We start from the raw sequence: 12,936 nt of genomic DNA, 5'->3' as shown, positions 1-12,936 counted from the left end.
CATTAACTGATCTTGATGAAACTTCAGCAGTGTGTTCGCTGTAAGAGGACGATCACATGGATGTGACTATTGTGAGTCAAAGTTATAGCGCCACCAACTGGCAGCAGGAAGTGTGTCACTTTCAAAATGCTTTGATATCACCCTTTTATTTTTACCCGATTTGCTTCAAACTTCATATGTATAATGTAAACATACGGCAGATGTAGACCTGTGAATGGATTCTTGATATATTTGAAACTGTTGCCGTGGCGACGCATCAAACTTTACCCTTCTTTTAGGATGCTTTTAGGATGCTTTAGGGACCCTTAGCATGCTTCAAAATGCATGAAACTCGACAGACACATCACATTTATTAGCCAGTAGACATATGCAAAGTTTCAGAAACGGGCGTGGTGAGGGCTCGGTAGTGCCACCTTTTGACAAAAGTGGGGTTGTTAGTTTTAACTAGAGTTACAAAAATTGGTATGTATATTGTACTCCTCGAGCCGGACAACTTTCTAATTTACACTTATTAGCTAGGACCCAGAGAAACTCAGATATTTTTATTTGAATATGGTCACTCTGAGCTTACATGGGTCTTTGGCTGTCTTTGGCTGTCTGTGTGTGTGTGTGTGTGTGTGTGTGTGCCTGTGTGTGTGTGTGCAGGGGGAGGGGGCTTAACCATTTCACTGCTGTGTGTATGACCTGCATAAAGAAAATACATTTCTCAAGCCTGGTATTTTTTAAATAAGTTTTTATTTTTATTTTTTATAAGTAAAGGCATATAACTAGTTTAATTGTAGTGCATTGACAATAGTTTTATATAATTAGATTATTAATCAGATTAACTTGGTCAATAAACTTGGTCTGAAAATTTGGTCCATAAATCAAACACACTTGCATGTAATAATATGAAACTTGGTACACATATAGATCTCATCGTTTCATATGTACTTCACACTCTTACTTTTTACCCCAGCCCAACAGGAAGACGGCTATTTAGGGTTGTGTTTAAAACACATGCAATTGAATTTAAAGTATTGCTCCTAGAGCACTGAACCAAATTCGACAAAACTCGATCAGCGTGAAGTTAAGACATTAAGGATGAAAAAGTGCCACGGGATTTTTTATATCTCGAACGGTTTGGCCGTGGCGAGGAAACGAAATTATGGCGAGAAACATGAAACAGGATGTGTGTTATAACTTCAGCATACATTAACTGATCTTGATGAAACTTCAGCAGTGTTTTCGCTGTAAGAGACCGATCACATGGATGTGACTATTGTGAGTCAAAGTTATAGCGCCACCAACTGGCAGCAGGAAGTGTGTCACTTTCAAAATGCTTTGAAACCACTCTCTTATTTTTAACCGATTTGCTTCAAACTTCATCTGTATAATGTAAATACACGGCAGATGTAGACCTGTGAATGAATTTTTGATATCTTTGATACTGTTGCCGTGGCAACGAATCAAACTTTAACATTCTTTTTTGATGCTTTTTGGACTCTTAGCATGCTTGAAATTGCTTGAAACTCAACAGATACATCACATTTATTAGCCAGTAGACATGTGCAACTATGGCAAAAGATTAAAGTAATGTCAAAAAAGTAAACACTAAAAGCCTCATATCTTCTAAAAATGTAATTATACATCATTTGTTTCTAAATTCAATTATACAAATATTATAACTTCCCCAATTTTTCCTTTTTTTCATTTAAGAATTATGTTTACGTTCAAAAACAGCCAGAATTGTTGCAAAATTCATAAAAAAATAATAATCTGAGTCATACGTAGTGCTATACTGCCCTCTTGTGTTCAATATCAGGTAGGCCTATTGTGTATATTCCCACCGGTTAATCAACGTGTGACTCCGCTGGGACTTGGGAGCTTTTAAATCGCTTACTTAAAACCGAAAGTCAAAATACGGATGTCCGCACAAGACATTAATGGTGTGGAGTAGAGCGAGCATTTTAAATAAATTCCTATTAAGTAGGATTGAACTAAACAGAAAGAATGTTCACTCTGTTCTGCTGGTTCCTCGCTGGTGGATCATATGATTACTTTGTCATAATCTATGACAAAAATGCTATTATAAACCATATTACTAATAGATAATACACATTGCTCTTATTTTTGAAAAATACATTCATGAAAAACAAGATAACAAAAATCATAAAAAATATAGCCATGGCTGCTATAAATGTTTGAAATGCATAGGACAGATGTTTAATGACGCAGCAACATATAATTGAAAGGCAATTAATAATCTGTCATTACGTCACTGCATTATGATATTACGGCTCCAATACGGTGCAGCACAAAGCACTTATGTGCATCCCGAGCGGAGAATGATGTGCTTGAAGCCACATGAAGTTACAGCGCATTGAGTCCGTATTGAAAAGTTCAAAGCACAAAGGAAATACATATTTATGAACAGTGTATTATACATTATCTATCTATGCAATAGTTTATTAAGCCTTTTCTTTTAAAGGTTTTAAATTTCAGTTACTGTGTGCGTGAAGAACAATTATAGTGCTCTGACTCTAGTGTTGTGATCTAACCGACACCCGGTAGAAAGTAACAAGAAAAAGTTTCTTCATTCGAAAATATAGACCTTTAGACCTTTATCTTAAAGATCCAGTATAATAGGATTAATATTCAATCATCTTGAAGATCGTTTCATCATTGACTGTAACCGAATGTGACGTGCTGTTTGAATGCTGAATGGAGAATGACTGACAGGCGCAGAGAGGGAAAAGTTTGTGTTCTTGAATTTAATTACTTAAATATTAATTTCTATATCACATAATAGCTTCAGAACACTAATAATACAGTACACAAAAACTTTATGGTACTTTAGAAAGTTTTTGTGCCTTTGTGCCTAACATAGAATAGTATATGCACAATATAGAATTTGAATCAGCCTCGTCAAAGATGGCAGTGTCAGAGCCGATACCGATCCTGAGTATCTAATCAGCGCACTTCTTTTCAACAGTCAAATTGAAATTGAAATTGCTTGAAACTCAACAGATACATCACATTTATTAGCCAGTAGACATGTGCAAAGTTTCAGAAACGGGCATGGTGCAAGGACTAAATAGCACCACCTTTTGACAAAAGTGGGGTTGTTAGTTTTATCTACAGTTACAAAAATCGTTATATACATTGTACTCCTCAAGCCGGACAACTTTCTATTACATAGTCATTAGCTCGGACCAAGAGGAAGTCAGATATTTTGGTTTGAATATGGTGAGCCTCTCTCTGAGCCTACGTCCCTGTATGGCAAGCCCTTTAAACATTTAAAAGCAAGGTTTGCCTATCCGGAATTAACATTGTAGATATCAACAACGTCTTTCTGTCTATTCGTAATTACATGTTGGATAGTTTGTATTATCATTTAAGATATCTGTAACATAATTGTAACTAGTCGAAATGACAGAGTATGGCAAGCCGTTTTAACATTTAATCATAAAAGGGCCAAAGCCTTCGGCACCGCCACCCGGGTGCCTTTAGGTAACTAAAGGAACCGGGGTTGCGGTGCCACCGGCTTGGGCCCGCCATCGCTGCTCGCAGCTATATTTTTAACATTTATTTTAATACACCCCTTTTTATTTTAACATTTATTTTAATACACCCCTTTTTATTTTAACATTTATTTTAATACACCCCTTTTTATTTTAACATTTATTTTAATAAATAAATGTTATTTTAATACACACCCAAAAAAAAGGGTTTTATATAAAGGGTTCTATTTTTTGCAATAGAATAAAAAGGTTTTACAATAGAATTTGGTGAAATATGTTATTGTTATAGAAATATGTTATATTTTTAAACAGAAAAGTATGTCAACACACACAGACAAGCTTATTACAATGGGCCTTGTGGCTCAGGGGCAATTGTAACACAGTGTTACAATTGCCCCGGATACTGTAGCCATGACAAAATCTCAAAATGTTACAATTGTTACAATTGCCCCCGGTCTCTCTACGTTAGCCTTCAACCTTGGACTTGTAGATATGCCATAAATGCTATTTTCACTGCCCATTCTGTGCCCCCATATATTTCAAACCTACAAAGTTGTCCAAAGTTCAAAAACATCTCAAGGGACACTAAACAGAGCAGTGCATCATGAAGGTAACATTTGCAAACATGTTTTCATTTTGAAACATCATAGGCCTAAGACATGTGCTATCGGTTAGCACATTGTGCAAATTGGTTATTGTTGTGGGCAATTCCAGCGTACACCGTACATCGATGGAGTAGCTCCTGCCAAACCCAGCAACATATCATTTTATGACTTATAAATGAGTTTTTGTTTAATGCATCCTTTAATTTTCCTTCTTTTTTTTACAGCAAGATGATGTTTGGGTGATCGTTAAATAAAGTACAGGATTGTTTATTGGTGTTTTGTCTATTCTGATTTACTTTGCATTCAAAATGTCAAAAAAAAACAGGTTTTGTAATGTTAGCATGGTAATGTTAATTAGACCATTATAGGTTGAACTGAAAGAAAAACTGGAATTTGAAAAAACAAAACAAAAACGTAGCAATATAATATCACATACTATTTTTCAGAAGATAGTTCAATCTGTAATTGTATCCCTTCCACAGTAACAATGAGGGTTTTTTATTGGCACATGCATTAAGCAGGGAACACAAATATTTATTTGGATAACTGAAATAAAACGAGGCCGTAATATTGCATCCTATTGTCGTGCGCTGTCTAGAAAAAGGAGCATCTGAGAACGTGGGACTCTGTGTGCGGGTGTCATACAATCTTCTGAACAGCAGGAGGCGCTGTCTCGAAAAACGAGGGGTCTGAGAATGCGGGACTCTGGGTGGGGGACTGTAGATGCAGGTCTCCGAGTCTGCAGCTTCATTTATGAATACTGCGTACATACTTGCTCGTTCGACAGGCCGTTCCACAGTTTACTTTCGGTTTTATTTGTCTGGTGTTTATCATAAAATGGCTCACGTTGCAGGTAGGATTTGATCAACAATACAATATGTATATGTATATTAAACGTTTTTTTCAGTGATAAACTACATCAGATTCAGAATAAAGTCTATTCGGCGATTAATGTTGTATTTCAGTGGCGTTGAAAGTATAGGCTCCGTGTTTACGATTAGCATTTCGAACGAGGAAGCAATAATAGCTGTATAGACAATGCAGATTCAATTACTTTAAAACTTCCGAATATACGAGTAATTTGTTTATAAATATTAATATCCACCACTTCGTTCATGTAGTTCAATGATTGCCGAAGAATTGCCGACGGACCACCAATCGATAAACAAGAATTTGATGATATTGTATTAATTTTGATCAGATTCCATTTATTTGTGTTTTTCAGCAAAAAGAAGAAGTCCAGATTTGGACCGCCCAAACAGTAAGTATTGACAACAAGAAAGTGTGAGAGCTTTTAGCCTTCAGTTTGGATTAAATGGATTGATTTGTCATTTTAACTAGGCCTAGCCTAACCTTAATAAAGAGGGGAGGATTTCATTGTTTGATTTTTTTTATTTATTTTTTATTTTTTTGTGTTGTGTTTGATATGAAGCTTGGGAATAATATGTAGGGAGAAGTCCCTTTTAAACCTTGCTGTAAAAAACTGCTAAATTCTGACAGTATCAATTTCCACTAATACAACAATGCATTCTGAGTAATATGTGACCCTGGATGATAAAACCAGTCACGTGGGTAATTTTTTATTGAATTTAAGCTGAATAATGAAGCTTTCCATTGATGTATGGTTTGTTAGGATATGACAATATTTGGCCGAGATACACCTATTCGAAAATCTTGCACAAAATTGAAACATCGAGAAAATCGCCTTTAAATTGTCCATTTATGTTTGCGATTGTGCTGCACTCACTCACAAAAATAAATGTTTTGTACATTTTTGGTTGGAAATTTACAAAATATCTCCATGGAACATGATCTTTCTTTACTTAAAGGGATAGTTCACTTTGAAATTAATTTGTGGGATGTTTTAGCTTACCTCAAGGGCATCCAAGATGGCATCCTTTGTTTTCACAGTATTTTCAATTTTGATATTTTTAGGTCAAATCGTTCTTGTCTGTCAGTCATATAATGCAAGTCTATGGTCACCACCTCAAAGAGCATGCACAGAGAAGTCCAAATTAAACATGATTTAATGAATCATAAATTTGATGGCCTAAGACACCTAAGACAATGTCTGAGTTCGAGGCTGCTTTTTCTGTATCAGATCAGCCCATGATGTGCTACATCTTCGAGGCTCGGCATTCATGTAGTTAATATGTTGGGTAAAGTTAAACATTTGATGGTTTGCATTGATTATCTTTAAATTGATTATGGAATTGTAATAACACATTTACTTGACATAATAAATTATTATATTTGATTATACTAACAGACTTTGAGTTTATTTTGATTACTGTTAAAATAGTCAAACTCAAACATTAACGTGTATTTAATGATGCACAGATATCATTGATAAACCTTTTTCATTTTATGGAGTCAGATGAAACGAGTTAATACATCAGATTAGATGTATTGCATTTAATTAAAAATCCTTTTGCCATGGGAAAGACAGAACACGCATGAAACCTTCGCCTCTGATCAAACGCCGTATTTGGATTGATTTAGTAGGCTTTACAGTGCACATATTAATGTTACCCATTCACTAACAGTTTTTTTTTCTTTTGCAGTGGGCATAAGTTCAGACGGTGATGGCCCCCACAGTAAGTCAGTGCGGTAGAGCTTTATAGATTTGATAATTGACTGTTATCATTCAGCCATGATTCATTGAACTGAGATGAGACCACATACAGTATGCTCACATACTGTCACTAATATGGAACTCAAATCATTTGACATTCAAATGACATCATTTGTTTATGACTAAAAATATTGTGAAATTTGTTTAGCTTTACACAGAACAGACTTTAATCTGGACATGAAACTGAAGTTACAAAAATAACTTTAAAGAAAACAATTTTTGACACCTAAATCACAACATGATTTGGAATATAAAAATATGTTTAACGTAATTGATATTTAAACAACAGTTATTCTTCCACATGACACACTGAACTGGTATTTGAAATGTATGTTAGTAATATGTTTAAATAATCTAATGGTGCTTTTCCACTGCACGGTACGGGTCGCTTCGTCTCGATTTAAAGGTCCCCTGACATGAAATTTTCACTTTCTGAGGTTTTTTAACATTAATATGAGTTTCCCTAGCCTGTATTTGGTCCCCCAGTAGCTAGAAATTTCAATCGGTGTAAACCGAGCTTTGGCTATCTTTCTCTACCTTTGAGAAAATGATAACTCAGACGGGCTGATCTTGAATATCCTCCGTATGATGTCAAGTAACCTCCCATTTCATGAGAAAATAAGCTATGAAGTATGAATGCGTGAGCGCGATTTCAGTTTTTGCTCTCGAGAGATATCATGGCTTGCAAACCAGCAAAGCATGGAAGTTGATCAGTGTTCGGGTGTACAAATGAACACAAACGTATTTTTTTTATTCTGGCAATGTGCCGAAACAACTTCCCAAAGTTTTGTAACGTTATGGTCCAAATATTTCACCTTCGGGTATTTCCTCAACTTGGGCCCATACAGAGCTGGCCTCCATGAACGTCTGATAATAAATCGATCGAGCTACCCAGCAACAATTTCTGACAGGTAATCTTTCTCTCAAAATCGTTCGATACTGTTTAATGCATAAGTCAAGCCAGGGACAAAAATATCAACTTCGCATCATTTATTTTAGTCGGATGAAAATAATTGTATTTAAATTGTGAACTAATTATACAGAAAGCGATCAAAGAACAATCTTTCCACACAGCGCGAGTTTATCTGGACAACTCGTTATGAAATCAATGACGCACACTGCAAACTGAAGCTCTAACTGTACATCATCGTGTCTGCATTGGTGAATGCATTAGAGAGTGCAGAAACTGCGTTGCAATAATAAGATCTTAATTCTGGCGATCAACTGACTGTCCTCTGCTTGCTCGATGCTCATCACGGCAACATTTTATGTGATGGGAATAGATCTAAATACTTTAAAAACTTCTTTTATTTCTAAATTATGACTATTTTTGATCTAAAAAGATACTAATATTATAAGGGCAATCCAGGAAACATTATAAAATAATAAAATAACCCCATATCAGGTGACCTTTAAATGGTACCACCTCTGTTGAGGTTCCAAGCGTACCGTAGCAATACTAAAATGTGACCACACTGCAGATCACTGATCATTGTCTTACCACGCAGTGGAAAATCCCCATAAGGGCTAGATAAAAATACATAGATTAATGCAATTGATTTATAGAAAAAGTAGCAAAAAATAATCTTTTAAAGAATTCAGAACACCTAAGATTTTAATTGCATGTTCTTTAGAGAATTTTAAATGTTAAGATTTTTTGTTTTTAAAGATTTATTTGGAAATGTTTTATTATTTTAATATAAGAAAAGGTTTAGCTAGCAGAACGTTTTTTTGTAAACTGTCACATGGACATTTGTAAATTTGTAAAAATTTACTTTTTTAATCAGCAGCGATATTGTCTACTTTTTCTGAATTAGTATTCACTGTAAGTTCAATCGAGTTATTTTTCGTATTGTACAGTAGGTACAATATGAGTATATATATATATATATATATATATATATATATATATATAAACAATGGAATGAATGTATCTATTTTTTTTTATACAGTGTCAAAGAGACAAAGTATTCCCATCAGCATCCAGGACACTCCAGTCTCCAGTCCCTCATCCAGACGGATTGTTCTTCTGGGTAAAACTGGTGTTGGGAAGAGTGCATCTGGAAACACAATACTGGGACGGAAAGAGTTTAACTCTGAAATGAGTTCTAGTTCTGTAACCCGTGAATGTTCAGCTGCTCACGCCACTGTTTCAGGCAGATCTGTGACTGTTGTTGATACTCCTGGATTATTTGACACACAGATGAAGCCTGAAGAGTTAAAAACAGAGATCAAGAGAAGTGTTAATTTATCCAGTCCTGGACCGAACGCTTTTATCATTGTGTTTCCTGTGAATATGAGGATCACTGAAGAGGATCGGAAGACAACTGAGCAGATTAAAACACTGTTTGGAAAAGAAGTGTTTAAATACTCCATCATTCTCTTCACTCATGGAGATCAGCTTGAAGGAAAGTCTGTAGAGAAACTCATTCAGGAGAACTGTGTAGTAAGAGATCTAGTTCAGCGTTGTGGAGGCAGATTTCACGTCTTCAACAATAAAGATGAGAATGACAGAGATCAGGTGAATGATCTACTGAAGAAGATTGACACAATGATAGAGCAGAATGGAGGAGGACACTACAGTCATCAGATGTATGAAGATACTCAGAGATTCGGACGAGAGGAAAGAGAGAGAAAACAACAAGAGAAACAAGCAGAGATTTTGAGAATAATAAAGAAAATCGGAGCAGAGTTAGAGGCTCGAACGAGGTCAAAAATAGAAAGACCTCAAGCAAAGATACAAAGTGAAGAAGGAGCAAGAGTGAGTTTCATCCACTTTTGTCCAAGCATCAGAATCACTTTAAATGACGACCATTGGAGCTGGTTTTGGAAGTAGTCCAGCTGGTATAGCGGTGCAGGTCTATATACAAATAATAACAACAAGATTGTTTTATGTAACAGACATTGGTTCATGATGATTTTGAGAGTCTTTGAAAATCATCCTGTGTGTTTAATCTGAGTTAAAGCCACTATATGTATTTTTTCTGCTTTAAAAATAGCAAAAATAACTGAATCTATGTTATATATTTCTGTTAGATGTGTACTTACATTATCCCGACAGTTTCCACCAAATTTCAAATACGGAGAAATTTATAGTTTAATTCGAAGACACGGGACGTTTCTTTCCCTGCGTCCCAATTCGCATACTATCCGTCCTAAATAGTATTCGAAAATAGAATTAGTACGTCCCAAATCATAGTATGTTGAAATGAGTGTTTCAAAGATACCCGGATGGTCTACTCCCAGACAGCAAACTGACATTGAATCAACGTGGAAACGACGTCTCTCATGACATTGAAACAACATTGATTTGCTCATCGAATTAACGTTGAACCAGCGTCAGACGCGGCATTCTTCAAAGCTAAATGAAAATCGAAAATTGGTTTGCTTTCATAACGTTGAAACAACGCGTTGATTTCAAGTTGATTTTCCGTTAGTTTTGAAAGAATGACGCGTCTGACGTTGGTTCAACGTTAATTCGATGAGCAAAACAATGTCAGATCAACGTTGTTTCTATGTCATATTTCCACGTTGATTCAATGTCAGTTTGCTATCTGGGCTTTTTCCGGTCAGAATCCGAAGTGTAGATCGATGCACACTCTAACGGCTGATATTGCCCACAAACCATTGCGCGTTGGACCAGGATTCGGTTAGAACTACAAACACGAGTAAAAAGTGTTAAAAAACTACAGACACGTAGTCAATACGGAGGACGCGCGAGTCCCCGCGGTTGTGTAGAGAGGTTTATATTAAGAGCTTTGAGTGATTAATTATCAGTATCAAACCTGACGAAAATGAATTTATTCAATGTTGTCCACATTATATTGCATTTGCAGCAGCATTGTGAGCTTTTGTAAAGACACGTTTAGCCATTACGTTTTAAATGCATCATTATATTCAAATTGCAAACACACGAGGAGAGCATGAAAGACCCACAACTGGCAGATGAACGTGCTCTCCGAAACAGTAGGAAATCAAATTAGATAGAATGGAGGATTTTAACTGTGACGAGATGATTGACAGGCCAGTTTACGGTGACAGGATGCACGCAGCACGCGACAGAGCTGTCCGTTAAAGATGACGTGATAGTATGTCCCAAAGCTTGCCTACTCTTTTGCTACACACTCAAAAGTATGTACTTTTTCCTCACAAAAAGAGTACATACTTTTAGGGCGTAGTATAAGTAAGCGAATTGGGACGCAGCATTTATTTCCGTTTCGTCGCCCGTCTATGGCGTCATATAACCTTTGACTCCTCTATTTTCTCTAACTTCCTTGCGGAACCCGGCGAAACCGTCAAACACAAAGGGGAACACTGGACTACCGCCAATAAAGCAAAGAAAATGACGAAGAAAAAAAGTAGTACGTATTTTTATGTGTGTAAATCACGTGCCCGCTCACGAGCGCTCACTCTTTACAGACACACTGTCCCCGGTGCTGCTCGCGCATAAAGCGCTCCCCGTTCACAGTAACCGGTTCGTCTCATTCAAATCAGCCAACTGTTGCTGTTAGCGAGCCGCGCACATTGAATACTCTTATGAGTCAGGCTGCGAATGTACGTGCCCGCTTCAGCGCACTCATGCTTAAAGGGTTAGTTCACCCAAAAATGAAAATTAAGTCATTAATTACTCACCCCCATGCTGTACCAACCCCGTAAGACCTTCGTTTATCTTCGGAACACAAATAAAGATATTTTTGATTAAATTTGAGAGCTGGATCAGTCCTACATAGACTGCCTAAGGGACTGGCTCTTGACGGCCCATAAAGTCATTAAAGAAAAGGTTTAAATTTTCCATGTGCCTACAGCGGCTCAATTATAAGTTTATCAAGCGACGAGACTACTTTTTGTGCGAAAAAAACATAAATAACGACTTAATTCGACTATTCTATTACTTCCTTATGGGCGCATGCGCGAGAACTGAGAGGAGGACGTTCTCATTCGTCTACTTCTTGTTACCGGCTGCTCACCGCTTAGGAGTATTACCGCCCCCTATCAAAAATATCTTTATTTGTGTTCCGAAGATGAACGAAGGTCTTACGGGGTTGGAACAGCATGAGGGTGAGTAATTAATGACTTAATTTTCATTTTTGTGTGAACTCACCCTTTAAATCTTACTAAATAAATGCCTCACCTCCGACGCCGCGCACTCACTAACGTTACATTCCCTTTAGCCTTTAGCACATAGTGGATGAATAACGCAAACCCAGTCAAACGTCTGACTGCAGTATCTTGTGTGCTTTATAATCTGGTGCGCTCTATATATGAAAAATGTTCTAAAATAGGTCATTCATTGAAGTAGCGTAATATTAATATTTATATTCGTCAGTATTATAGTTATGGACCACGATTACGCTTTGCCTGCACGTTATGCTGCTACAGCCAGCTCATTAGCTAAAGCTCAAACGTACCTGAAAAATATGACGCGAGAAGGGTTTGGGACAGGAGAAGCATGACACAGGTAAACATTGGGGTTGCATTTAAAGCTTCTTGACAAGCTAAATCTACAGAGAGATGCCGTATATCCGTATATTTTGTGAAACGATGATGTCATGTCATGAGCTGAGCTGGTTGTCATTGACAGCGACAACAACTCCCGTGAGCCCACGCTCTTTCCCGACGTCATCAAAGTACGTATTTTGTTATTATTTTAAACGAGTGACCCCTGGTGGCCAAAAATCGCATACTGTACGTTTAAATGAGGACCTGTTTCTATATTTCTACTGTTTTTCATTCAGTCTGCACTTTAGAGGGTAAATGTGCATCTGCTTTATTATATACAATATATTTATTCTGGCATTTCCCTGTAATTCACTTTAGTATTTCAGGTAGTTTAAACAAGTTGATTGAGTCACTCGAGTGGTTTTCTGTCTTTTCAAGTGCAATAATTTCTTATGTTCCTTTCTGGTCATCATAATGTGTCCTCCTGTGTAGACATTGGCTTTTAGAGTTATTAACATTGGACAGAACAACTGACTGACTAATATCAGAAATGATCTATTGTACTGGGATCTATTGTACTGACTTACTGATTGCAATATTAAATAAAAAAAATTAAAATAAAACTAGCATATTTTCTCTTTGAATGTGTTATTTTAACTGTATTATTATCATCAATACATGTTTCTGGATGTTTTCCGTCAATGTAAAATTAATTCAACATTCATAATATGAACATACTAATAAAAAAGATGAT

The 12,936-nt window shown here is 36.4% G+C and overlaps 1 protein-coding gene across 1 annotated transcript; it reads left to right on the top strand.

Annotated features, from left to right (window-relative positions):
- The first annotated feature begins 4,854 nt into the window (after positions 1 to 4,854).
- LOC148981886 (GTPase IMAP family member 9) lies at positions 4,855 to 12,803 on the top strand. Its single transcript, XM_089129193.1, has 4 exons — positions 4,855 to 4,961; positions 5,334 to 5,369; positions 6,673 to 6,705; positions 8,696 to 12,803. Exons 1-4 carry the CDS (start codon positions 4,862 to 4,864, stop codon positions 9,577 to 9,579), a joined length of 1,053 nt encoding a protein of 350 aa, XP_088985319.1. The 5' UTR covers positions 4,855 to 4,861; the 3' UTR covers positions 9,580 to 12,803.
- The last annotated feature ends 133 nt before the right edge of the window (positions 12,804 to 12,936 follow it).

The sequence above is a fragment of the Pimephales promelas genome, chromosome 3, assembly GCF_988280905.1.
Source record: "Pimephales promelas chromosome 3, fPimPro1.hap1.1, whole genome shotgun sequence".
Lineage (NCBI taxonomy): Eukaryota > Metazoa > Chordata > Actinopteri > Cypriniformes > Leuciscidae > Pimephales > Pimephales promelas.
The sequence above is the reverse complement of the archived record's forward strand: the minus strand, read 5'-3'. Positions and strand labels throughout refer to the sequence as shown.

Bases quoted from the DNA above. Each gene is read 5' to 3' on its own strand.
- LOC148981886 (XM_089129193.1), top strand. From the start codon at position 4,862: ATGAATACTGCGTACATACTTGCTCGTTCGACAGGCCGTTCCACAGTT. The intron at 5,370-6,672 runs GTAAGTATTGAC...TTTCTTTTGCAG, and splicing joins AGATTTGGACCGCCCAAACA to TGGGCATAAGTTCAGACGGT. The intron at 6,706-8,695 runs GTAAGTCAGTGC...TTTTTTATACAG, and splicing joins AGACGGTGATGGCCCCCACA to TGTCAAAGAGACAAAGTATT.